Source organism: Podarcis cretensis, assembly GCF_951804945.1.
Source record: "Podarcis cretensis genome assembly, chromosome: 6".
NCBI lineage: Eukaryota > Metazoa > Chordata > Lepidosauria > Squamata > Lacertidae > Podarcis > Podarcis cretensis.
In genome coordinates, this window is record NC_137175.1 from 61,055,821 (window position 1) to 61,083,626 (window position 27,806).

Here is a 27,806-nt window from a genome sequence, read left to right on the forward strand (position 1 = left end):
AGAAGTGGCTTAAGGTGCAACTCAGAGCATATTATGCTGCGATGTCAAAAACGAGCATTTCAGTCAAGGGATGATGGTTCAAGTAGGGTAATAGTCAGAGACAGATCCTGAAGCTGAGGCTCCAATACTTTGGCCACCTGATGAGAAGAGAAGACTCCCTGGAAAAGACCCTGATGTTCGGAAAGATGGAGGGCACAAGGAGAAGGGGACGACAGAGGATGAGATGGTTGGATAGTGTTCTCAAAGCTACCAGCATGAGTTTGACCAGACTGCAGGAGGCAGTGGAAGACAGAAGTGCCTGGCGTGCTCTGGTCCATAGGGTCACGAAGAGTCGGACACGACTAAACGACTAAACAACAACAAATAGTCAGAGACAATCTGCTGGTTATCAGTCGGCCACATGGCAGAATGGGAAAATAACAAGAAAAGTGCAGACTACTGTATTTAAACAACTCGTGTCAGGTTATACTGACATTTCCAGTGTTTACATATTTATTTGATGGGGGGGGGGGAATACTTTCCTATTCCTCCTATAGTCTATTAAGCAGAGGCACATCAGATGAAAGAAAGACAAATGACTGAGGAAGTTAAGACTACACTATTCCATCTTAGAAAAGCAATAATGAAACCATATTGTTAAAATATAATGTATTAGAAGCATTTGCCTCCCAAAATCACCATTGAATTACTGAATATTGACTACTACCGTATAATACACTATATGTAGGGCTCACCCTTGAATACAGTTTGGAAATTTCAGCTTGCCCAGAATGCGGCTTTTATTTGAAGCTAGTTGTTCACTATATATAGCAGCAATTCTTTTACTATCGCACAGTCTATATCTGAGTTAAATTCAAGTTTCTGGTTTAGACCTTTTCTGCCAAGTCTTCTGTAACCTTTACAGGGGTGCCAACATGAATAAAATACTGGGGGGGCAGGTAAGCCCCACCCCACAAGATGCGACACACATGCACAATTTGAATGGCTGTCTGTCCATCAAATTTGGGGAAGTCTGGCCCCATCAAATATTTTTTGGGGGGTGAAGGTACCTTGGCCTCTAGGAATTGGGTCCTATGAACATTTAAGTTTGTCAGCTTTAATGCGCTGCTCGTATTAATGTTTAATAATGGTATTTGATTCCTTTCTTATATGGCACAATGTTATTGTTTTATTCTGTAAATCACTTTGAGGGACTTATGGAGACCTGCATGGCTAAATCTATATAAATAAGAATGAACATCTGCGTAAATAAAATTCCAGCCCAAGTCGAAATCAACTTTTATCAATGGGCATCCAGTAATCATAGAATTGTAGAGAGTTGGAAGGGACCCAAAGGGTCATCTAGATGAAAACCTTACAATGAAGGAGCAGTTCAGGTATGTGCATTTTCTTCCACATGATGTATCCCAACTACCTCCAGGGACACAGTCACAAGGTGAACCAGCATATTTCATGACCCCCATCATAGATACAGCCACAGCCTCTCAGAAGCAAGTTACATTCCAGCTTCTGTGATTACACGCCATTTCAATCATTCTGGAGGCCAAACCTGTTCCTACTGAAACGTTGGTATTGAATTAGGTTTTCCCGGAAACAGCCAAGATGCATTATGCAGAGCAAATTTTAAACGACAGAATAGGTTGCAAAACTGAAATTAAATCAAGCTTATCCAACCCCATTTTTGCCCCGACTCCTTCAGGATTTCAGGCTTCGCATTTCCTATTCTCATGCACAAGATTTTCCTAGTCATTCTATTTCCAAGCCATCAAAGGATAAGAAGCTCTGGGAAGATTCTGATCTCTGGATACCTGACAGTAATAAATGATATGCGTAGCTTCTATGACAGCCTGCTCACTTGGTAACTGATGAGCTGGGGTCGCAGAGAGCTGAGCCCATGTATTTAGCAAATGACAAACCAGCTATGGTGATCGAATCTGTACGGATAGAAAGAAAAGCAAATATAGGTTTTTACACTAAACATGTATGATGGATAGATTCATCTTACTGTGCGCTACTCAGAGTCAAACATGTATTCATCCAGAATACATATGTAATTTGAGGAGTTTTCCTCAGAGATTGTTCCTTAAAACACTCGCTCAGATCTCATCTTCAAGAATGCCAGCAAACAGTGAAGGATTATACCCAAAGCCAGGAAAATATTTTAGTTCACATCCCAAATTAAATCCATAGTACAAAGTTTGGTTACTGTCATAAATAAGAGGAAGACTTCTACTCAACCAAGCAGTGGTGTTAATCAAAATGGCAGGGGAGGCGGGAGAGACAACAGCCACAACCAGACTGCATTTATGAAAGGAACAGTAACTGCCACAACTGTTCTACAGAAGGTTTTGTTCTGTGGGTTTTTTATTTTTTAAAAAATAAACTATAAGGGAGTACTTTCTTAAGGGTAGTTCGTTTAAAGGACCATCAGTCCTTTGGGGCCGCAAGTTATAAATTTCCACCTGTGTCTTGGTGCCTTCCCTTCCACATTTGTCACTGGAATTATCATCACATTGAAAATATAGGGGGAAAGCTACAGGCATGAAAGAAACCATCCCAGCAGTATTTCAGTGTATTTCTTGAATTACTCCTTTTGTTTGCTTTTTTCCTTCATCGAGAACCTATGTCAAAATTGTGTCTTCTATATTCTGTGCTTGGCAAGTTAGCTAAGGAAGCTAAGGTTTTTAAAGTGTACTGCTGCTTGTACAGTTTTCAGTGTCAGATGTTTTGGTGTGTTTTTTTTTGTCATTGCTTTAATATTGTATTGGAATTTGATTTTGATTTTTAAGAACAGGGCACTAGAATCCATTCTGGATGAAGGAACAGTTTAGAAATTTTCAAAATACTTAAATAAATAGGCTAATAATCTCTCTTTAAAACACACACACACATATGGTGGACAAGAAAAACCTAATACCTGTCTGCTGAACTATTGTCATTTCCAAATGATGGGATTTGTGAACCTTTAAGTTTCAAGAGGCATTTGGTAGAGTAAATCACTCTGAGTGAATAAATAGCATAGGCAGGTTCCCTGTGCCTGGCTTTTATAACACTTTAGTTTCCCTTCAAGGTCTCTTCTTCTTTTGTTATGAAGCAAGCAGCTAACACTAGAACGTGTCTTGAGTGCCATTTCTTTTTTAACCAAAGTAGTAACAGATAAACAAACAAAAAGCACCCATGACACGTCCTAGTCTGAGCCACTTGTTTGAGAGCATTTTTGATCTCATGGTCAGGATAGGAATAATGCTAGCCCTAACCCAATGACAGCAGCTTCATACAGCATCCCCATGTATTAGATGACCTTGGAAGACTTGCTACAGAATGGTTGCACTCAACTTCCTCACTTTATTGGGTGGGAGAGGAGAACAGGTGAGTTGACGAAAAGAGCCTAGTTCCTATGCTGGAAAGCGGAGTATATCCCCTCTTTAGAGAAAATAAGACTAGCATCCAACACAATCCTATGGAAACAAGACCCACTGAGTTTCATTCAGAGTAGACCCACTGAAAATAATGGGCATAAGTTTGCCATGCCCATTAATATGAATGGGCCTACTCTGAGTAAGTCCAACATGGGCTAAAATCCACTGTATGCCATGGTGCTTACTCTCATTTTTGCTTGTTTTAATATATTATCCTTTAACTACAATGCCCTGGAATACTTAAAAAGATACTTATAATAACCCTACTGTTATTAGCACATCTCTTGAGATATGTGAATCCAAGGCAGTTATTCTATGTTCCTAATCTTCTATTAAATGGCAGATGTAATTCTGCACAAACAGATCACCTACAGACATTTCACAGTTGACGAAGCAAGAGCGGATCTGAAAAGTTCCCGGAAATATACAGGCCATCAGAAATATACTATGTCCCATACAATACATTCCCCAAGAACATGGCAGCCTTAATACTGAAAGCCAAGTCTCACTTTTCAAACCATTTAAAAGCCCCAAAGGAAGATGCTCAGGATCCTCTGCCAAAGCCAGACTAAAATCTGAGGCTGCTTCGATGCATCAATTACAAAAGTCTAGCCGAGGCAGTCAAACTGCCATCTTGTGGTTAACAAATCTTGCTGCTATGATTCCAGTACATTAGTCCTTCCTCATTTATTCCATGCACGTAGGGAATAAATCTGAGGGCAACATATTCCAGGCAGGAATAAAGAGCTTTGATTCTCTGGAGTCTAAATATCCAATATAGATCAATGTTGCTAGAGGGAAAAAGAGAGAAATTTAATTACCTCAAGCTTTAAACCAAATGCAGAAGACAGTGGGGGAGGAAGTGTTTGAGGAGGGCAGAGGCCACCTAAGTGCTACATTGTTCGCAGCAACTACCCGATAATGGGGTAAACAGGCTACAACATGAGTAGGAAAGAGTGATTTGGAGGAATCGCAGGAGGATCACACTGGCAGGCAGAGAGCTGAATGGAATCTGACAGAGATGTCCTAGAAATTAAGCCGTCAAAGGCACAGAAATATTCTTTGTGACCAACTTTCGTTTGATATTTGGAATAGAAATCACGGCTTTCTGGAGCTGCCTCTTGCTGCTTCAGAAACAGAAGTCAAAAACGTACTGGACCTCTCAAAATGGATGCAAGGATGCTGGGATCTTGCTGGGTGTATCTCAGGCTTGTCAGGCACTCAGCACATTTAACAACTGTCAGTTGCTCTTGCTGCTACCATATGGCGCTCGAATCCTCCCTTCTCATTAACCTGATGGTGCTGTAACATCACATTGCTTGTCCTTACCTTCCAGAAAACGGGTGTTTCTCATGAGACTGTAGAGGGAAATGGAGATACATGGGTGGGGACAGAATATGGATAAAATCCTCACTCTGTGCTATTTAGATTCAAGGCTTTATCTATACCCAAGCCTTTCCTCATCTTACCTGAGCTCCCACTCTCCTATTATTTTGTCCTCTGCACATTCAACTGCCCCAATGTCTTGTGGTAACTTGTGTTAAATTTGGTGATTTAATACAGGTTCACATTTCCAGATTAGCAACCCAGTGGTTCAGGGAGTAAAGTATAACCAGTGATTAAAGAGCACAGACTCAAGGCTGTAACTGAAACAAATCCATTGGTGTAATGCTGTACACATGTTATTACCTTCCCATGGAAGATATTATGACCTTTGAAGCAAAACAGGCACATAAAGTGGTATAAGATAGCTATTTGGTACATAGAAAATCATATAAGAATAGTGTTATAGTAAGAACAGCATTATAACTGCGTTGACAAATCAACTGGAGTCATTTGAATAAATATATTTGGCTTTCTGTTTGCCACACTGAGTGAAGAGTTGGTCTCTTCTTCTATTTTATTTTTTTTATAAAATTTTATTAAAAGTTTTAATAATACAATAAAGAAAAAAAGACAGAATAAACAGAAAACATCAAAAGAATAAAACAAACATAGGATTTTACATCTTGTAATAACCATCTTTTCTTCATTTTTCCCTTTTGGACTTCCTCACGTCTCTCGCTCCTACATTCCAAGTTAATAAAACTTTAGCCAGCAACTTATCACCTTATTTTCATTCTTATTGTACAGAATTCCAATATTTTATCCCTAACTTTGAATATTTTTATCGAAATCCTGAATGCCTAATTTTAACATGATATTCATTCAAAATTTACCTTTCTCATGAAATTCACTCATTCTCGTAATCTTATCCGCTAACTTTATGGTGCCCTGTTATTTTCAAATCTCTCATCCTTCTTAACACTCATATAATTTACAATGTTTTTGAAGATAGTCCTTAAATTTCTTCCAATCCTCCTCCACTGCTTCTTCTCCCAGGTCTCGGATTCTGCCGGTCATTTCTGCTAACTCCATGTAGTCCATCAGTTGCATCTGCCATTCTTCCAACGTGGGCAAATCTTGGGTTTTCCAATGTTTGGCGACAAGTATCCTTGCTGCTGTTGTTGCATACATAAATAATGTTTGGTCCTTCTTTAGCACCCTCTGGCCAACAATGCCCAAAAGGAAGGCCTCTGGTTTCTTAGGAAAGGTATACTTAAATACCTTTTTCAGCTCATTATATATCATTTCCCAGAAGGCCTTAACCCTAGGGCAAGTCCACCAGAGGTGAAAGAATGTTCCTTCAGTTTCCTTGCATTTCCAACACTTGTTATCTGGCAGGTGATATATTTTAGCTAGCTTGACTGGGGTCATGTACCACCTATATATCATTTTCATAATATTTTCTTTCAAGGCATTACATGCCGTAAACTTCATACCGGTAGTCCATAACTTTTCCCAGTCAGCAAACATAATATTATACCCAATATCCTGTGCCCATTTTATCATAGCTGATTTAACCGTTTCATCCTGTGTGTTCCACCTCAGCAGCAAGTTATACATTCTTGAAAGTAATTTAGTCTTAGGTTCTAACAGTTCTGTTTCCAATTTCGATTTTTCCACTTGGAATCCTAACTTTTTATCCAATTTAAAAGCCTCTTTAATCTGAGCGTAATGTAACCAATCTCGCACTTTATCTTTAAGTTTCTCCATACTCTGCAATCTCCAATTATCTCCATCTCTTTCTAATATTTCCCAATATTTCGGCCATTTGACCTCCATATTGGGTCTTTTCACAGCCTTAGCTTCCATAGGCGATAACCACCTTGGGGTCTTGTTTTCTAATAAGTCTTCATATTTTATCCAGACATTAAACACTGCTTTCCTTACAATATGGTTCTTGAAATTCTTGTGAATCTTAACCTTGTCTCTTCTTCTAGCCTGCCTAGTTATGAAACAGAATTTCTAAGTTTCCTAGAAAACCTGCATATTGGAATAAAATTCATAATCATCCAGCCAGATCTGGGGATGGAGGGAGCACATGAAGAAGAGCTGAAAAGGCAGTAACAAGGAAAGAAACAAGGGGGAATGATCAGGAACTAGCACAGAATTTTCCACCTTTTATGTATATATCATAGAATCATAGAATTGTAAAGTTGGAAGAGACCATGAGAGTTATCTAGTTCAACCCTCTGCAATGCAGGAATCTTGAAATACATTAAAATTGAATAAAATAAACATTAAGAACAACAACCACACAGGAATTGTTTATCAGGAATTGGTAGCAACCATCAGGAGACAACTGGCTGAGCAGAAAAGCTCTCATCATCAGAGCTCACCCATTTAATCTCAACATGGTGGGCACTACAATGGAAGATTTCATTTCATGCATAATTTCATTCAACTAATTTCATTTAATTAGGTAATATTTATATTATAAATAATTATATTTAATTCAGGTAACTTCATTGCATAAATAGGCAAAACCCACACAAAATGCAGATTATAGGTGTGTCCAAAATTTAACTGGGACCCCTGATTTTCTGACATGTTCAAAAGTCATGGTCATGTTGCCATATTCCAATATTTTTCTTCAAAACAAAACAGTATTGATAATTCCACATCCATTATAATGCCCTTGTTGTTATCTTTGGCATTTTTTTAGATATAATGTTTTCTTTAACCTTGCCATTGAGTTCTTATCAATCACGTTTCACGTGATTCCGTCATTCAGTCAAGGTTCCAAGCAGTTTGCCAAAAGGAACACAGAGTTGCCATCTTCCATTCTTGTCATCCATTTCCCACCACGGCTGTTCTGTTGCTTGTTGCAATTCATGATGGCTCATATATACCAGGCTCAGAATACCTTGGTTCAGATCTCATTGTCTAATTCTGAGATGGAAAACATTTGGCCCTCCAGAATGAGCCATGGTCAAGAATGATGGGAGTTGTAGTCCAGCTTGTCCCTCCACTTGCCCCTCTACTCTTCTTCTAAAGTTTTTAAGAACACCAGACAATGAGTAAACAATGCAAGTTTTACAGACAGCTTCTCTAATGCAATGAGTTTTTATTTTAAAGAAAGCCAATAATAGGCTTTGGTAATCTCCTTATTGTGGGCCATTCATTAGCAAGTGGCAATGGTGCTGCTTTATTGCAGGGCTATTTTTATATGGGGAGGCCACTATTGTGCTATTAGACCTCTCGTGGTATTGCTAAACTTCCTATAGCCCCTGGTAAAATGATTCTTACATTGTTATACAACAAATTTCTAAAACTCAGCACTGCACAGAAAAGCCAGCGGAGGAAAACCTCACCAATGCACTCCGCCAGCACATCTAAGAAAAATGTTTAAAAGGGTAGGTATTGAAATTGAAGTGGGCTGACTGGCCACCAAGCAGTGATGGCTAAGGATGTAAAAGGAGTTCAAAATCTTCATTATTTTTCACTGCACTTAAGCTGGGTTTTGTCAAGTGGTGCGTTATTTTACAAGGTATTCTGTTGCACAACAATTTCCTTCTTCCTTTTTGGATGCACAGAAAATCCTTTATCCTTTCCACCTGCAACTGAATACAAAAAGGTCACATAACCAAGTACTACTAAGATCTTATACAGCAACAAAGAGAAAGTAATTCAGCAAGGCTTCAAATTTAATGGCTACTTTACACTTTCTGGTTTGTTATCATTGTTGTTGTTGTTTAGTCATTTAGTCGTGTCCAACTCTTCGTGACCCCATGGACCAGAGTGCACCAGGCACTCCTGCCTTCCACTGCCTCCCACAGTTGGGTCAAACTCATGTTAGTAGCTTCAAGAACACTGTCCAACCATCTCATCCTCTGTTGTCGCCTTCTCCTTGTGCCCTCAATCTTTCCCAACATCAGGGTCTTTACCAGGGAGTCTTCTCTTCTCAAAACTTTCTGGTTATGTTGGTTAATCTTGCAAGCAACTGTGAGCGTCCTGTGTAGACCAAATATTGTAAGATACAGGATTCTTGGGGACGCACACACACATATACCACTCCCCTAGTGTCTGATTGATCCCTATAACACCTTGGATACTCCTATTGAATTTGCAGTCTTCATGTCGGAAGTGAGCCTAAACATCCAGCCTTTTTATTATTATTTTCTTGCTTTTTATTTTTCCTCATTCATTCCACTTCCTAATATTTCACCTGATGAATTCCAGAGAACTAAATAGCTTTGCTACTATTTTTGTGGCACTTTAGTGGATCCAAAGCAAAGTAACGGAGGGTTTGGTTTTGTTTTCTTATGGGCCAACATGGCAACTCTTGCTTTTATTGTGCCTTGGAGATGCATTGCAATAAATCAAGGTGATCGTTCCTTAGCGGGGATTTTAGAAGTGATTCCATTAAGGGTCAAAATGATAGTTTCTAGCTTTTGCTAAAGGCTTTTTCATGCTTTCGGAACATAACAAGGCTCTTAATTTATTTTGGCAAGAAGACAGAAGTAGCAAAGGTACTTAAGGAAAGTTGATTTTACAGGTCAAATGGCCTCGAAAACATCGCCACCAAAGCCCGGTGGGGACAAGCCCTAGGAAAAGTGTAGCGGGAGGTCAAAGCTTGAGATTAGAGACCAGGAAAGGGGTTAACTTTGTCATTTGTTTCATTTTCTCAACAAGCACTGCCTGACACAAATACCTTTGGGTCAAAAAGTGCAATTTCTGGTGGGAAAGCAGCATAGCCACTTCTGCTGCCTCCACATGTTCTTTGAACCATTAGCGGGGGCAGGGGCGGGGGCGGACTCTGGGCAAGAGGGTCCTGCATTGCAGAGGGCTGCACGAGATGATCCTACTATTATTCTACTCTGCTCCCAGCAAACAAATATTCAAACAAAGGCTGCACAGGATATGCAGGCAACTGTGAAATGCTAAACCTTGTAATAAGGCTATGGTCAACTTGCCTGTTGCTTCTTTCTTTGTAGGGTGATTTCCTTCTTCTAAGCCAGGGGTAGGCAACCTATGGCCCATGGGCCACAAGCGGCCCACGGGGGTTGTTTAACCGGCCCCCGAACCAAACTGCCCACTCAACGAGTCCCTGCGCGCTGTGCTAAACTGGCTCGGCGCAATGCAGTGCGGGGACTCGCTTCCACATTGCCTGAAATCACATCTGTGCATGCTCAGATGCCGGAAATCATGGCCGTGCATGCTCACGCACGCACACGATCCAGCCTACGGAGGGATCTCCACTGGAGTGAACCGGCCCAGGCGAGGTAAACCTTGCCAACCCCTGTTCTAAGCTGAAACAGTAATGGCTCATTCACACGAGTTACAATTCAATCCTACCACAGAGGGCAGTAAAGACTGGAATTACTCTGAGGACACAGAGTAACACATATTGCAGAAATGTAAAGTCCTTTTTTAAATAAAATATATACCTGGAAGCTTGCCTAGAGGCACTAAAAGTCTCTGAAAATGGGAAGAGCACACATAAGAACACACATTATTTAGAAGTTTAATGTTATGTATAGGCACTTCTTCCTCCCTCATCCATTTAAGATGGTACCCTCACCCAGTTCTCACCACCAGCCATGTCTTTCCCTGGAAAGGCCAGACCTAGCCAGTTATTTTAGGTCTTAACTAACTTCCTCACTAGACTCCTGTAGCAGAGTTTTTGTGGGAAAGCCCACAAAAATGCCCAGAAACCTCAGTTGGACGAAAATGCAGCTATCCGATTGTTGGAAAAGACTGAGCACATTATTTTGGCACTGTCCAGTCTGCATTATGTGAGGCGCTTTCCATGCTCCCTTTTAGGAGGTGCTGGGTGCCACCTTTACAACTGTAAACAGCTTGGGGCCTAGGCACTTTAAACAATAGCCTCCTCAGTATGTAGCTGACAACACAATAAATCTCAAGAACTGACTTTCGCAGGTGCCATACTAGGAACAAGGCATTCTTGGTAGTGCCACCAGCTTTCTGGGATGCTGAGTGACTTTAAAAACCAAGTAAAAACTCTGCACATTCACAAAGGCCTTTGCAATTAGTTGCCTTTTGTGCTCTACAGCAATTCACCTGCAACATGTTCCTCAGTGAGGTAAGAAGTTGTACAAATCTGGGGGTGAGGAGAACTATCGTAGTGTGTTTTTTTCTGTTTACTTTATGTGACAGTGGCCAAATTTCTGAGCTTTTCTGTTTAAAAAACAAACATCTCCTGTCACTACAAATGAAAAGAATGAAGTGGCAGGAGATGGTCAAGGTGAGCTTTTACCTGTTGCCGGCATCTTGCATACTGATCTATACATGGCTTAGAAGCAGTATGCACTAAATCAAGACACAAAGAATCAGGTCTGGCAATCAGAGGCAGAGCCAACCTTGAAAATACCTCCTACAAATAAAGATAAATTAGGTAGGTGTTGGCACTGCTCAGAGAGCTGGTGTTCTTCAGCTGAAGTCAGTAAACAAACTACAACTTACGAGCTTGTTAGTTCACACTTGTCCAGTCGATACTGGATGCTTTCTTTTAGTGAAATCAAAACAAAGAGGCAATTTAAAAGCAAAAATATGGTGTTGTGCTGTCTCACAAGACAAGGCAGCTCTGCCCTTAACAAGGGGACTGCTTCGGATTCCGTCTCTATGTCTAATAAAACACTGCAGTCTTATTGGTTCTGCGACTGAAGGTTCATGTTGATCGTTTCATTTTTTGTTTCTCTGAAGCAGTGTATGAAAGATCCAAAGCTGCCAATTCTGAGTTTCATGGACTTCAAAAGACTGGGAGGTTTGGAATAATTAAAAGCAGCTTTTCATCTCCTTCAGTTTGTTTCACAAGTACAGTGGTGCCTCGCAAGACGAAAAGAATCCGTTCCGCGAGTCTCTTCGTCTAGCGGTTTTTTCGTCTTGCGAAGCAAGCCCATAGGGAAATTTGTCTTGCGAAGCACCTCCAAAACGGGAAACCCTTTCGTCTAGCGGGTTTTTCGTCTTGCGAGGCATTCGTCTTGCGGGGCACCACTGTATGGGTGAAACCCAACCAAGTAAGACTCAGAGAAGACCCACTGAAATTAGTGTGCACGACTATGGCTGCAATCTAATGGCAGATGGCAGAGAGACTGGCCTCCTGAAGGCTTGTTGGGTAGCAGAAGGGGTGACAGGGGCAACCCCTAGCTTTCTTAAGTAATGGAAGATAGTCTTCCTCCCTTAAAAGTTGAGATCAATCTGAAGCCTCATCTGGCCCTCTTCCCTGTCCTGTTAGGATCTGAGCTGGCATCTATGGGACTGGCAGATTTTGTGACTATAAGAGTTGTGGCACTGCAGTGCTCTACAATGACTGGGGACATGGAACCAGGGATCCCTATTTGAGGAAATAGTGTGCAAAAATATTGTGTATGCGGCATTGTTTCATGTTTTTACATTTTCATCAGGTGGGGGGTGGAGATAAAGCTTCCATCATCCCACATTTCCCCAGATTTTCATATAAGAACATACAAATAACTTTTAAATGTTATAGGACCATGCTGTTAACCAAAGGTGGAAAGCCATGGGCCTTTCTCTGATGTACTGTGTCAAGTAATTCTTATTTAATATTTGTTCTATAGTATGAAGCGGAGGAATTTCAGTTTTCCAGAGTAAGAAAACGTGGGGGGGTGGTGTATATTTCCCAATAGTTTGCAGTCCATAGAAAGGATAGAACTCAGAGAACTGTTTCAGTGTTGGATAGCAGCAAAATGCAGTCTAGCAACCATGGCTGAGACTTTAATGCAGGAGAACAGGAACATGTGGTGAAAATGAGGAACTCTGCAAGGACAACAAGGAGCAAAGGAGTATTATGGTCCAGTAAGAGACATCAGTGAAGTTATGCCTCAAAACATTTACCCAAGGAAACGGGGGGGGGGGAATCACTGAGTCTGGACTATGTGGCTTTAGTGGCATGCCTTGCTGCTTTATAAATCACTAGCAGGCACCTCACAGCACATCATCCAACTCCAGGGATTTCCCTTGAGCATCAATCACTGGGTTTTCAAGCACTGATCTGACCAGGACAAAGTCTACTGTAACTAATTTAACCTTTCCAAGTGGTATTCTGTTTACTTAAATGACACCGACAAATAATCTACCACACTCCTTAGTGCTGTATGTCAGATTTTATCCAATAAAATTTTGTCTTGTGCCTTACAAACATGTTTACATTGTAAGGTTAACTCCACAGTCCTTTGGGATTGCTTCAAAGTGAAATGTTGACTCAATCTGTCTTTTAGAGAGTACAAAGAGAGGGAATTCCCAACAGCAGGTCAACCAATTAGGTGATATTCGAACCAGACCACTGGTCAGTTTATTGCATCTTGATCCTTGTAAAAGGCAGTGAATTCTTACCAATATTTTATAAATATCATTGGACAAAACTAACTGAGCTTGAAACAAATTCAAGAGGATTTACACAGGTAAGGGATACTATTTCATTATTTGCGATAAAGGGACAGATTTGTATCCAACTTGAGCCTGGGGATACAACTTAAAACTGCATTGCAAGAACTGCCCTTGGATAGATATTTAGACAGATGCAATGTTTCCATTTTTCCAATATGCAGCCCTCCCTGCCCTCCCCACCACACTCAGCTGGACATCCCTTTGAGACATCCATTGGGAAACGGGGGTGGGGGATGGAGGAGATTATAACATGATTGGGAAAAGACATAGTTCTGACAGTCAGACTAACATTTCGGTGTACAAGAGGATTTGCTATTGCAGCCTGGTTATACATCAATATGTATGCGAGTGCCATCTGGGGCACTGCTGAACACCCCCGCCCCCCATGCAGACAAAGGTTTCCTGTTCTCTTCCATCACAGAAACTGCTCCTCGTGTTCCTTGTGCATATGAAGCATTCTTCTGCAAATCCATTCAAGAGCCGAGTTCCAGAGGCACATCACTGTCAAAAATTGTGGCCATAAATTAATAGCACTGTCAGGCCATTTCAAATTTCCGAAGCAGTTTCCTGAAAGCACAGTACTTGCCTTGAGAATTTGGATAACGTTAATCCATGAAGCATTTCTGCCTTCACCTGCAGAGTTATTTCCCAGCTACTATGTCCACGTGTGTCTTCTCCTTTGTTCTGTAAAGAGCATCGTGAGTGAGGTTTGGGCCTCCCTCGTTTTTAGACGATTGCAGAATTTGTTGCTTGGCCAGTTTGAAAGCAAAGCGTGGATCCTGTCCAGGCAAAGCTGGGCAATTGCAGTGCTCCCTGATTTTAATTACCTGCGGCGGCGACAACAAAAAGACCAAAGAAAGAAAGTTACCATGTGGGAGAACGAACTCCAGTTTTTTAAAATGGAAATGACCAGCTTCTTCCCAGGATTGCTACAATGCAAAGACTAATGAAATATAGAGCAATTTAATGAGTGGTCAGGGTTTGTGCACTTGGGAGTTCACTGGATCCTTTTGGCTGCATAAAGTTTAATACTGGTTGCTTAAACATACTGCCTCAGTCTGATTTTGAAGACTGCCTCCCTTCCTGCCCAGGCTACCTTCCAATTGAGCAGGACTCCCAACCCTTAGGGGAGACTTTGTGGAGAGCTAGGGATGGCGGGGTGGGGAGGAAGAAGGGGCAGGGAAGTCAGCTTTCTTTGGCTCCCTACTGCCCCATTTTCTCTGGATCCAATCCACTGTGTCCACTGAAACAGAGGCCTCGGAGGGAAACAATGTCATTAATATGTAATCACATCATGGACCAAAAATGCTTCTCTGACCCAGAAGAATACTGGTTCGATGCCAGTGTTAAATTACAAAACTTTATTTGATTAGCTTTAATAATTTATAATCAGCTAATTAAAATATAAAAATACAGGCATACATATATAGCAGACGACTCTATAGCGGTGGTTTTTAACATTTTTTTGGAGGCGGTCACAGACCCCCTTTGAGAATCTGATGAAAGCTGATGGAAACCCTTCCCAGGAAAATGCATCCATGCATGAACACAATTTTGCATGCATTTATTTTAGTGCATTGGGGAAATCATTTTTTGTGCCCAGTCCTCCCACCCCATCCATGGAACCCCTGGGGGGCATGGACCACAGCAGGTTTGTTGAATTTCCCATGGGGTTAGAAGGATGGGAAAAGTCCACCCTCCACTCACAGCTCTTTCTTCACCCTCTGTCCTCTCCTTGTCCTCCAGCTGAGTTCAAGCAATTCCTTTTTTGGCTGCACATGAAAGCATGCTGAATGTTTTAAGAGTAAAAAAAGAGAGAAATGCTTCCAATAAGTTTGTTCCTTAAAAGTCAAGCTGGTCATGAAATTCTTATCACGATATCCCATATTGTTCTAAATGGCACTGACATGATGGGCAAACTGGAATTGTCCAGACTGGCATGCTGTTGGCACAGTGTATCTGTGCAGAGTTAAAAATAAGGATCTGAATGTTTCATCATCTGCTCAAGCATCAAACCGTATTTGCATCACTGCAACATTACTCAAAGTTGATTCAGCTATGGTGCTGCAAAAGTGGCTTAAATACATGCTGTGCAATCAAGCTTTTTTAAAAAAAATATAAACCCATTCAAAACATTTCTTACCCAACTTCACTGCACAACAACTTCAGAAGGGTTACTTACTAAAAGAGTTTCAAATTCACAACACAGTTATTAAAAGCCAGGCAGGTAAGTCACAACCAGTCAACCAAAAATCATTCATATCGGTGCCAGATATTACTGAAAGCCAGGACACATAACCAAGTCTTTAGGTGGTGGCTATTTTTTATTTTTTTAAAAAAAATTGTTAAATTTCTTACTGCCCTTCATCCAAGGATCACATTTTACAATATAAAAACACAAAATACTTAACATAGCAACAAACCAAAACAATAAAAAAAACCTACACACAGTTTAAAAGGCAATAGATTGGAATGTTTTTGCCTATCACCTCAATATATGTAATATATGTGTAATGAATGTATGGGGTTCCTCGTGCATAAGTTGCTACCTTGCCTGGCTAGTTAGTTTGGTCAAACCCTTCCTGCCTGGACAGCCCTTCACTTTGTGGCTGTTCAGTCGCTAGCAGAATCCGTCAGTGGGTGTTTCTTAAACTTCTTCCAGCACAAAAGCTCTTTGACGCCAAGTCTACGCCTACTTTCCCTGCGTGGAAGTATTCTGCGCAAGGTAGGTGTGGCCAGAGGAGGACCAGTGCTCTCCCCGCTGGTCTCCAGCAAAGAGAGACCCCTCTCCGATTCCCCCGACCGCCCCCCTTTATCCCTGGTGTTACACTGATTTCCTTCCCCAGCCGAAGAGTTCCCTCTCTCCCTGCTTGCCCCTTCTCCGGCATCGCTTGGGAGCTCTGCCTCCACTCCTGGCTCCGATGTCAGTTCCCTGACAATATGTAAGGAAGGCACCAGGTGAGCCTCCCTGGTGAGAGCATTCCACAAGTGGGGAGCCACCGCAGAAAAGGGCAGGTGCCAGCCATATCACAGAGCAGTGAGAGTTGCAAAAGTGGAGCGCCTTTATCAAGCAAATGCCATAAAGCAAATGCCACTCGCCCCACCTTCACAATAGATTCATGGTCAAGCTTAAGTAGCTTCTGCTGGCATTTTGCAGAAACCCTCACTGTAGTTTATCATCACCTGTTTACACAAACCAATCATGCTCTCAATGCCACAGCCTACCCCTCATGTAATACACATCGCTGGAAGACAAAGAGACCATCTCCTGTTGCCATAGTTAAGTACACAGACAATTCTGGCTGGCGTGAGGAAGCAATTTTTATTTTAAGTTTAAATTTTAGAATCATTTTATGTCTGTGTGACTTCCCCTAGATACAGAGGAATAAAAAGCTTCCCTCACACAGCTGGCTATTGAAGCCATATTTCTCCTCACAAAAAAATGCCTTTTTTTAGTATGTAAATAAATTCTATTTTCTAAAACTAGCCAAGAAACAAACACCAGCTTTTGAAAACAAGTTCCAGCCAAACAACTTTTAATTTATTTATTTGCACAATCCAAAGGTGGAAAAAGAATAGTTGACTCATCACCAAAACCACTCTGAGCTGAGGGTCTCACATACCCCTCTGACATCATTTATTTATTTTTACTATGCTCCCATCTCCTCCCTCCCCTGCTGCGAGTACATTTTTCTTCTAAAAAATGTAACTTCGTTTTCCAGATGGCCCTCCAAATATCGCCCATAGAAATTCACAAGATGTATATCAAGCCGTTTCCACTTCAGCAACCAATCAATTCCTTAACAGATATTCGCAATGGCAGAGTTTCCTCTTGTTCTTCTTGCTGAACAGAAGCCACTGCAAGACTGCATTAATGTCAAACAGCATTATTCAAGCCAAGTAGAAATCTAAAGATTTAGGTTGTATCTTGAAAAGGGCAATGTAATCCGCTTTTAAACTAATTTAGCATTTTTAAATCTCTACGCTTCTCCCCCTCCTCTCTCTTTTAACTATATAGTGTCTATCTCCCCTTTCTCTGCTTTAACTTATCTAAAACACTGGTGCATGTAGAAGGAAAACCATCAAGAGCCACAAGACAGTTCAGAGAAAATATTTGTACCCCGTGGAGGTGGATTCCCCTCCTTTTGCTTTCTTATTCCACATCAAGCAGTTAGAGGAGGCGAAAGGTGGCTGATTAAACACCTGCCACACTGATTCATACTCCATTAAATACAAGATGAAGACTACAGGCACGGCTGAGGGAGGGGTGAGCTCAGCACGGCCCCTCCTGCAGCCACACTCCAGACAGAGTGATATTTGCAGCAATTTCCAACCGCTATGGGAAAAGTTAAGTCTCATTAAGGGAGTGCCCTTCCTTGGCTACTGATGTTTTGTTTAAGGCCAGCAGTGCGCTGGCATTACTGGCAACATATGCCACTGCTTTGCAACTGGTGGGGTCAGGACCTGCTAATAGGTGGCAGCATGACCTAAGGTGTGCCACAACAGCAGAGATCCCCTCATATGAATATATGGCAGAAATAACAATAGCAATTCAATCCCATGCATGTTTACTTGGTTCTATTTAGTTCAATGGGGGGTTACTCACTAAGTGTAGCCTAAGGCCATACCCTGGGGGGAAATGTGCTTTAGATAGCGTGAAAACACATTAATTTATTGTATGTTTAAGTATACTAAAGTAGTGACCTATAAGTCAATATTTTTCAATTTAATTCTTTAGCCACGGGAGCTCATGGCAGAAGTTTCTTTATGTAGCTTGTTCCTATTATGTGATGGTGAACTTCTCTTTCTCACTCATGTAAAATATCCGCATCTTTCCCCCTGAGGCAAAGACTGGATATTATTTAGAAAACACAGCCAAATGACTTGTGCACGGCAATATACTTAGAATGCACCACGGAAGATCATCTGGGCGTTTGCTCTATTATGTCTCATTCATAGCAAGAAAGCACTTGAGGGAAGGAAACCCACAGAACTCATGGGGAAAGTGTGAATTCTGTCCTCAAAGTAATCTACCGGTACTTTATCAGATTTTTTTAAACAAAAACAAGAAAATACTATGGAAAGGCAAGCTGCTTTAAAATTATGCAGCTTTGAGAGGGTTTGCCAGGTAATTTAGAACAAGAATGCTCTAGAAGTAGAAATAAAAGTGGCCACATTCTCTTCTAACAGGTTTCCTGAGAAAATACATATTCTCACAAATGCAATCTTTAGTTGACAGCCTGTTAGTTACTGTACAGCAGGTACACATCGTATAATCCAAGAAAAGGGGTGGTTTTTTCCTTCCAATTCTGAAAATGTTAGGTTTTCTAGCCCCGTGCAGTTTCAAGGCCAATTCAATTATACCAGCTAGTAAAATATTTACCTTTGAGTTTGTCTGTGTCACAAGCAACGTGAAATCTGGACTGAGAATGAGTGATGTTTGTACAGAGCAAGCGGCTTCTCCATAAATTATCTAAAACCTGGAGCATACTTTATAGCCAATACTTGTGCTTCAGAACATTGGACAATTATACTGTGTTGTTTTGTTTTAAGATTACCTTTATGTCCTACTCCTGTCAAACAGGGACAGTCTATTTACACCACTGGCCCCTAAATAAAGAAGTGCCTTTGAGTCTAACATGCAGGTTTTTTAATAGGCAGATAGCATTTGGGTGTGTGATTATTTTAGGGATCACACCAATACAGAGGAGGTATTTAACACTTCCCTCCCCTTTTGTGGTCTTGAGGAAAATCTCTCCTCTAAAGGTACAATCTGCATTTCTTTTATTCTTCCATGTTGTCCAAAATTATTCACACGTTTCCTACCAAGAAATCAGACACTGACTTCCAGCGTATTCAGGCCTATTTCTAAACAAGTCATCTTCAAACCAGGGAGTATGAAGCTACCTTAACTGACAGCTCTTTATTTAAAACTAAAATCCCTAGTTTGCACATAATGCTAAACTGAGAGTAGTTTTAAATTCTGAAGTTTTAAATGAAGTATGACACAGGCAATCTCATTAAAGCACATACAGTGGTACCTCAGGTTACATACGCTTCAGGTTACATACGCTTCAGGTTACACACTCCACTAAGCCAGAAATAGTGCTTCAGGTTAAGAACTTTGCTTCCGGATAAGAACAGAAATCGGGCTCCGGCAGTGCAGCGGCAGCAGGAGGCCCCATTAGCTAAAGCGGTGCTTCAGGTTAAGAACAGTTTCAGGTTAAGAACGGACCTCTGGAACGAATTAAGTACTTAACCCGAGGTACCACTGTATTAATTCAGCCAAGTAGGAGCTATGCACCTTTCATCCCAACCAAGTGCTCCTGGAACCAGACCCCAACATCCTACTCAAGGTTAACACCAGTTTCCATAGACATCAAGACATAGTCCTGCCCAACATCTGTGTGGTCAGGGCCTCAGAGCCAAAGCTAAGACCTCACACTTGCAGATCCCTGCCAACTCAGTTGGGGGGTGGCAGCAGCCGCAGCTTCATTCCACAAGAGCACCCCCCTGGAAGAAATCTACAGGACAGCCACTTGATCTCATATCTCCACATCCAAGGGGGATATGTAGGCCTCAGCAGCGATGGCCTTTAGCAAGTGGGTGGGCGCTCCATAAAGTTATCCTTGCTACCCTAGAGTGGAATAACCACTGCTTCGGAACAAGCCCTGCCTGTATGCTCTAACCATTATGCTAAATGCCAGATAAGCTGCTGAGCAGGATTTTGTCATGTTTGGGGCATACCTATGGGAGAGGTTTGGAATACCAGATTGCCCAACTGGGGCTGCTGTCGCTGGGAGCCCTTGCATGAAAGCAGCCAGACAAAAGGCCTGCTAGGAAAAGCTGCTCTGGTTGAATTTCTGCCTGTACTGGCATGTTCAAGGAGGCATGCCAGAAAAAAGAGAGTCAATCCTCGAAGGGCACAATTCAAAGCAGAGCAAGTGGTCCCTAGTCACAAGATAGAGAGGCCTCGGCTGTGTTTCCAGTGGCAAAATGATTTTATCAACATGTAACTTGGAAACGTGGTCAGGCTATGCTGCTTGACCAAGCACACAGTATTGCTTGTGTTGCAGAGGATTTAAGGGGAAAGACATGACTGGGCTGAGGCTGTGTGTGTCTTTATCCCTGCCTCTGTAACAAAACCCTAATATGGTTCAGCACAGCGCCTTCATGACCTTTAATCAGGATGGGCATGCAAAGGGACACAGCAATGTGATTTGCCTGAAATGCCTAGAACTAGCCTGAGACAAGGGTTAGCAAATACCAGGTAGAGCAGCATTTTTGTTAGGGACCAGGCAACGATTTCTTTCCCACTGGTAAGTCCCCAATCACATGCATACACAATCTGAGCTTCTCAGCAGAAAGAGCGGTGGCATTTGAGAGAACTTCTAAAATGACAGATGCAAGTCCTACCATGTAAATCATTATATGGAAAGTTCAACTGTCTAGTATCTCGTGGCAGCAGCCCCACAGAATCAGTATATTGTGTTCTGTGACATATTCTTATGACCCCCAATGCAGATGCCACTATTGCATTAATTATGGATGTAGGGGGAAAGTCACCGCAACTACTTAGGGATTTGGTAGCCAGGAAGTACAATTACCTTTTAAAAGGCCAGCATGTGAATGAAACCCAAGGGACAGCTTTTCCCAGGCAACGACAAAGCGCGACATAGCAATATTCAATGAGATGTAAATGCCACTTTTTGCTTTTGAAAATATTTCCCCAAACACTGAACACTTAGTTTAGAATGGAATTCACAAAGTGACATCAAATGAAAGTAAATAAAAATATGCTTTGTTTGTGTTTTTAAGCTCACAACAGAGTATTTCCTAGGCTTCAGTATCAACTATAGCTGCTTTCAACATTCCACTCATCATAATTTAAGTGGCTATAATCCACAGTTTGGAAAATCTTCATCTTACCACTGAGAGATACAAAACTGAAATATATATCTGCTATTCCCTCTGTCTATCTCTCTCGTGCACACATGTGTAGCAGCACAGACAGTTATGCATGCATTCCTCTGGATTTTCAATTAATTTATTTTTAAATGGCACATTTTGCATTATCAACTCTAAGGAGGAAATGGTCATGGCACCCAACACACAAATGTTTCCTTGAAAGCTGCAGTGAAATTATGTGATATATACTATTTGGACAAATTTGAAATTAATGCAATGAGCATTCGATGAACGTCTTCATAGGAACCCCTCCCTAACGCCATTAATGTCAGCTGCTTAACTGGGGGGCTTTTTACTCATGGGTCTGACAGCAACCTAAAGTCATCCCAAAAAAAGCATTTAAAATTATTGGTTCTCTGCATTTTCTACCTTTTGACTATCCATGTGTTAAATTTCCCATCTGACTTCCTTCTCATCCTAAATCTCTGAAACCTAACCTTACATTTTAAAATATCTCCCCAACCACCCTGAAAACCAATGTTCCTCCCTTCCCATGCCCAATTTAAAACCCCTTTCCACTTCTTGCTGCACAGCTCAAGGTAAGCCAGGAATGGCTTTTCTCTACATAAATGTGTCAGTGCTTTGGAAACAGTCAGCCTTGCAGGAAGAATGGATCACACAGCTTTTCAATAAAAGTCAGCACTTGCTTTTAATCCTGTAAGGCTCCAATACCACAGGCTTGAAAACAGCTGGGATTTTCCCCTCTCATATATGGGGGGGGGGGAGAGAAAAATACTTTAGGTCATCACTAGGAAATTCTGTATTTTCTCTTCTCATGCTACATAATTCAATCAATAGATTTGTAGAAAGAAGGCACAGTACTTAAGATGATGAAGGTATCACATGCCTTGTGGTCACAAACCAGGGGATGCTTAAGTTAAGTTGCAGCATGGCTGCGTTTGCAAACAAGGAACCACTGTTGGTCATGAAAGTGAGGAGCACAACAACAAACCATGATCCTTGGTTCAAGTATAAAAGTAAGCAGAGGGCTATGGTCTGCTGCTCCCACTTGCTAGAGGGAAAGAATGAAGCAAAAGCAATTGGCACGCTCACAGCAAGCCATCAACCATGGTTTACTGGGATGTGCATATGCAGCTACTGTGGCCCTACTAAATATGCCTGCCTGCCTGCCTGCCTCTCTCTCTCTCTCTCTCTCTCTCTCTCTCTCTCTGCATTCCCCCAGACTCACTCCACCCCCAGCATTAAAAAAAAATCAACAAAAATACAAAACAGCATCAAGAGAGAAAAATTAACAACCACTTAAGAACCAAGAAAAGCTGGCAAAATTGTGCACCAGCTGAAGCTGGGCAAAGGCCTTCCCAGTCACAACAGCCACTTGGATATCGAGCAGCTATGCCGGCTCCTGAACCCACTGGGACTTCAGATGGAGTACAACGCAATCCACAGCAGGCTGCATTTCTGTTCCAGGGTCAGCTTCTCTACTGATCATCTGAACTTCTTCATCGACAGCCTCCTTAGCATCAAATGCCTGACTCAACCCTTAGCATACTACACCAGACATGTTATGAATCACCTGAGAACCAGCCTTGGATGAAAGCTAGTATACACATTTTAATAATAGTAATAATAACAACAACAACAACAACAACAAATGCCTAACAACAACAACAACAACAACAACAACAACAACAATAATAATAATAAATGCCTAATCATAATTTCTGACGTCCTGAAGAGTTTGTAAGAATCATAAGCTATACTGAGCGGTTTTGCGCAAACACTAAGCCATAGTTTGTTTGGCCTACCTATGCTTAGTTTGAACATTCAATCCAGCCCAAAGGCTAATGGGAGTTGCCAACAAAACATGACGTGAAGCTGTGGTTTGTTGTTGGCACAGAACCATGGTTTGTTTTAACTATGGTTTGGCATTATGTCCAAATGCATAAACTTTGCTTAACCATGGTTTGTTCAGCTACCCCGCCCCAGGCAAGAGGCACAAGGCAAGCACAGCTGGAAAACAAAGCAAGCTCAGGGAGGGGGTGGGGAGTCATGGTGTGTTTTCTCATCTGTGAGACAGCTTTTGATTTGTGGAACAAAGACTGGTTAAAGCAAATCTATATGTAAACACGCAACATTATGGAATAAAACAAAAATGAAGTATGTCTCCAAATAAAGCAGAGCAACCTTCAGTTTAACTGTCAGCGAACAAAACACACAATATACAAGTCATTTCTAAATGAGAACAACATGCAAACCACAACTCTCTTCCTAAATCCAAGGACAACAAAAACGGTTAATGAACTTTCCAGATACTGCTAGCTAGGAGAGTGAGCAGAGTGAGAAGATCCTTCATGTCACACTTCTAGTGATCCACTTACTATTCCTGTCACAGAAATATTTGACTGAAGAGGAGACTGGAAGATAACCAATATAAATTATCTTCTTGCCCTCTAAGATTATGTCTGTACTGGCCAATTTGTGTATAAATTTGTTTCATTATATATTACCATTATTTTGCAGACTCTGCATCTAATATGAGTATTTGCAATTTGCACTCTGTTTTCAGATTTGGTAGTTGTTCTCATTAAAAAAAAAAGAAAACACTAAGCATGTCAACTGATGCCTTTCAAAACAGCATATTTAGAAACATATAAAAAGGAGTACATAACTTGCTCTGTATAAATTGGTTTTCATCTCATCCCTAAACAGTAAACCAATTTATGATGAGAAAAGTTGCTATTACAGAACAAACAGGACATAGCATACAAGGTTCAGGAAATGTTTGCTGCAAAAGACCACAGCACTAATAAGCATTATTACTGCATCAGAGATTCACTGGTATGGACTTAAGCCAAGAGTACCAAGAAATCATAACCAGAATGTGAAGAGAAAACATTACTCCTAAAATATTAAGGCCCCTCTAATGTTTTTTTTAAAAAAACAAACAAACAACAACCTATAGTTTAATGCAAACAGGTGTTTGCTTTGCTCTTTCCCAACTCCTGCTTCATTGATGCTCCTTTAGTACAGCATTTCATTCAAGTGTCGCATTTGGATGAAGATATGACATTTTTCATAATTTGAGTATATCTAGGTTCTGTAGAATGAGCAAAGAAAATTCTTATGCAGAAAGAAACTAGATTTATTTTCCTACCTGATTCTTTGCATCCCTCAGGTTTGAATACTGAAATTGATTATAGTTGCTTTCTATGAGTCATTACTAATGCTTGTATGTATAAAACCTGTGTATGGATAAAGTTTGTTTTACATTTGTTGTTTTAAAGGGGTCACTTTAAGAAGAAAACCTTACAGCTGCAGATTGCTGTCACCTGTAATTAAAATCAATGCTGCGCCTGTCTATATAATCTTACATTGTAACAGTTGTTGTTCACTGCAGAAACCACTATGTTACAATTTCTATTATCTTGATACTTCATATATGGTATGTACTTCTATAGCACAATTGTTTATATAAATTTAATTTGTTAAAATATGTTGAATTGTGACATTATATTAATTTATATTACTTAGAATATGATGAACCCCAGGAGGGCGAGTTCCATGACTTTGATATACTACATATGAACATGTACCACTGATGAAGCCCATGAGAGCGAAACAAGGCATTATTCTGGAAATCCTTGTCAACACTGTGGAACTGCAGTAGGCTCCAATTTGGACTTTATGAACATGTGGAACAGAAACCAGCAGATATTTGGTCTTTGTGAATGAACTGATTTATTGGGACTTCCATCTATGTTATTGCACTTTATGTCTTGTTTATGTGCAAGATAAACATTTGATATTGTGATAAGAATATATAGAAGAACATTGTTTATGTGAATGCACAGCCAGTTACATCTTGTGCGTTTGTCAAATGTATTTCACACAACACAAGGTTTGATGTTGTTTTGCAAGTTGTTACATGGCAGTGCAACAGCAGCAGAAATAGAGGAGGGGTGAAGTTTGCACTTTATTAGCTGCATGTGTCATGATGCTCTGCATTAACCAATAAAGGTAAAGGGACCCCTGACCATTAGGTCCAGTCATGGCCAACTGGGGTTGTGGAGCTCATCTTGCTTTATTGGCCAAGGGAGCCGGCGTACAGCTTCCGGGTCATGTGGCCAGCATGACTAAGCTGCTTCTGGCGAACCAGAGCAGTGCACGGAAACGCCGTTTACCTTCCCGCCGGAGCGGTACCTATTTATCTACTTGCACTTTGACATGCTTTCGAACTGCTAGGTTGGCAGGAGCAGGGACCGAGCAACGGGAGCTCACCCCGTTGCGGGGATTCGAACCACCAACCTTCTGATCTACAAGTCCTAGGCTCTGTCGTTTAACCCACAGCGCCACCTGCGTCCTTTCTACATTAGTTTCTGTTTAAATATGGTTTAACATTGCATGCAAACCAGTTATTAGTTAGTGCCTGTGAGTTAGGGCCCAAGAGACAAGCAGGTGCACTTGAGCTCAAATCCTATGAAATGGCAGATTTGACAGAAGCTTAGAGGAACAGCTTGTTCATAATCGCCTGGACTAGCGTCCACTGCTAAAAATCCAAAAGCATTGAGATTGAGGCCACATTAAAGCACTCCATTAAGATTACTTACAGACAAACGTGCTCCAATACTAGGTGACATTTAGCCTGGACTAAGAGGTCTGGTTTCAAATCTCACCTTTGCCATAGGATTATTGTATGGCCCTAGACATGACTGAAATATGAACAATGACAGGATCATTTGAGGGCAAAGATTGCAAAGCAGTTTGCAAATGTATAAATGATAAATAGGAAATGGGAACAGGATAAGAGTTGCTGAAGAGAGAGGCACATCTGTTCCTGCGAGAAAGCTGAAGGTCTGCAGCTTGGGGGGACCAAGATAGATTTCAGTAAATCTAAGCAATATACAGCAAGTACTTCTACGATATCTTTGTCTTAGAAAATTGGCAGCTAAGAAAGCAACCCATAATGACCATTAGATTTGGAGTGTGTGAGTGTGCAAAATCAATCCTATATATACACTGCCCTTGGCAACTCAAAGAAGGATGGGACAGACATGTGAAAAATGATACTCAGTTTAAACACACCAAAACTCCCAAACCACCTCACCTCTGGAATAAGTCTGTCCAAATGCTCAGCTCGATTCTCATGGGAGGGGTGTGTAGAAAACCATTCTGGCACTCTTGGTTGCCCTGTAAGAGTCTCAGCTAGCTCCATTTTCTGCCAGAATACAGAACTTGCTCTTACATCCATACAAGCCTAGAAAGAAAGAGAAGGTGATATCTCAGAAAGATACTGAACTGCAATCTTAAGATGCTTGTAAATATCACTGGCCATTTCCTTCACATCAAAAGCAGAGAAAAAGCACAGATAAGTAGGTTTCTCTACGTCTTCAGTGCTCTGAAACTCTTGGGAGCAACAGGTATGGCCTTAACGAAATAAAATCAAGTTGTTAATTTCTGGGCTGAGCAAAAAAGTGCTTCTTCGCAGGTGAGCTGGTTCAAACGCAACTCTAAACAATGCGTGAAACCTGAGATGATAATAGTCAGAGCTGGCAGCAGAAAAATACGTTATCTAGAAGGGAAATGTAAGTGGCAAAATATCATAAATGTTCTGATATCAATGATCAAGGTAAAACTGTTTCATTTCCATGGTTAAAGAAGAAAACCATGGGAAAGAGAAAAAAGTAAAATAAATGAGCATTTATATCAAATGAAAGGCTGGATCTTGCTAATGGCATGTACTGGGTTATAAAGTAAAATTAAAATTATGGAACTACTGGGCTCCGTAGCATATGCTAAATGAAGAGTAAAAGGAAGAACTGCTTAACATTAGCAAAGTAACACTGGGAAATTGTTTTTTTTAAACAACAACAACCTATATTGATTTATTTAAAAAAATAAAAGTATTGAAGGCTGGAACTCGAGTCATGGGGAAACTGCACAGTGCCTGCAAATGCAAACAACTCTTGAAACGGAACAGGTGGCATTTCTGCACATATGCCAATGCAAGAGGAGGAGATACCAATTATGCTAATAGAAGCAAAACCATCTGGGTTAAGTTCTTGACCTTTACAGGCAAAGGAGGAGCTGCTGTAGCAAAATGGATGAAATGGAAACAGACTTACAAAGTGCTTGAGACAAATAAACACTCCACGGAAGGAAAGAAGGGAAGAGCTTATTTTTAAATAAATAAATAAATAAATTTGTATTTGGCTTAAAACCCAATACTTCTCTGAATTAATGCACACACACACACACAGAGAGAGAGGAGAGAGAGAGAGAGAGTGTGTTGTTGTTTTTAAGAGTTTTGGTTAACAATCAAAGCATTTGTAGCAGCACTGATTCCACAGATCTGGGTCTCTCCAGCAATCAGCACATTTACACGGTCCCAGTATGGCTCACTGTGACATGTGAACCAGGCTGTCCTCTGTTTCAATTGGTGTTGTTACAAGTTCAAGTTGATAACTGCAACACAGGTCTCCACCGCTTTCACTCTTTCTCCCTTTTCAAACAAGTAGTTCTGTATTACAACTACAAAGCGTCTCTTTCTCATAGACTGAAATTTCTCATCTCAAGTTACATTTCTTTTCAAATATTTTTCTCAGTGACTACACTTTTCCAATAAAGATCTGATTAACCCTTTCCCTTTGCTTTGGCTTAGTACTCAGATAGCTTCCTAGGCTGGGATGGCCTGAAACCCACAAGTCT

General features: G+C 41.0%; 1 protein-coding gene across 2 annotated transcripts in view; it reads right to left on the bottom strand.

Annotated features, from left to right (window-relative positions):
• Positions 1-13,049: 13,049 nt before the first annotated feature.
• Positions 13,050-27,806, bottom strand: part of OMA1 (OMA1 zinc metallopeptidase) — a 29,555-nt gene continuing 14,798 nt past the window's right edge. For both annotated transcript variants that reach the window (XM_079982129.1, XM_079982130.1), the window contains 2 exons: positions 26,206-26,355; positions 13,050-13,999 (listed from right to left, as the gene is read on the bottom strand). In XM_079982129.1, coding sequence (XP_079838255.1) covers positions 13,814-13,999; positions 26,206-26,355 — 336 coding nt within the window. In that variant the 3' untranslated portion in view covers positions 13,050-13,813. The remainder of the gene's footprint in view (positions 14,000-26,205; positions 26,356-27,806) is intronic.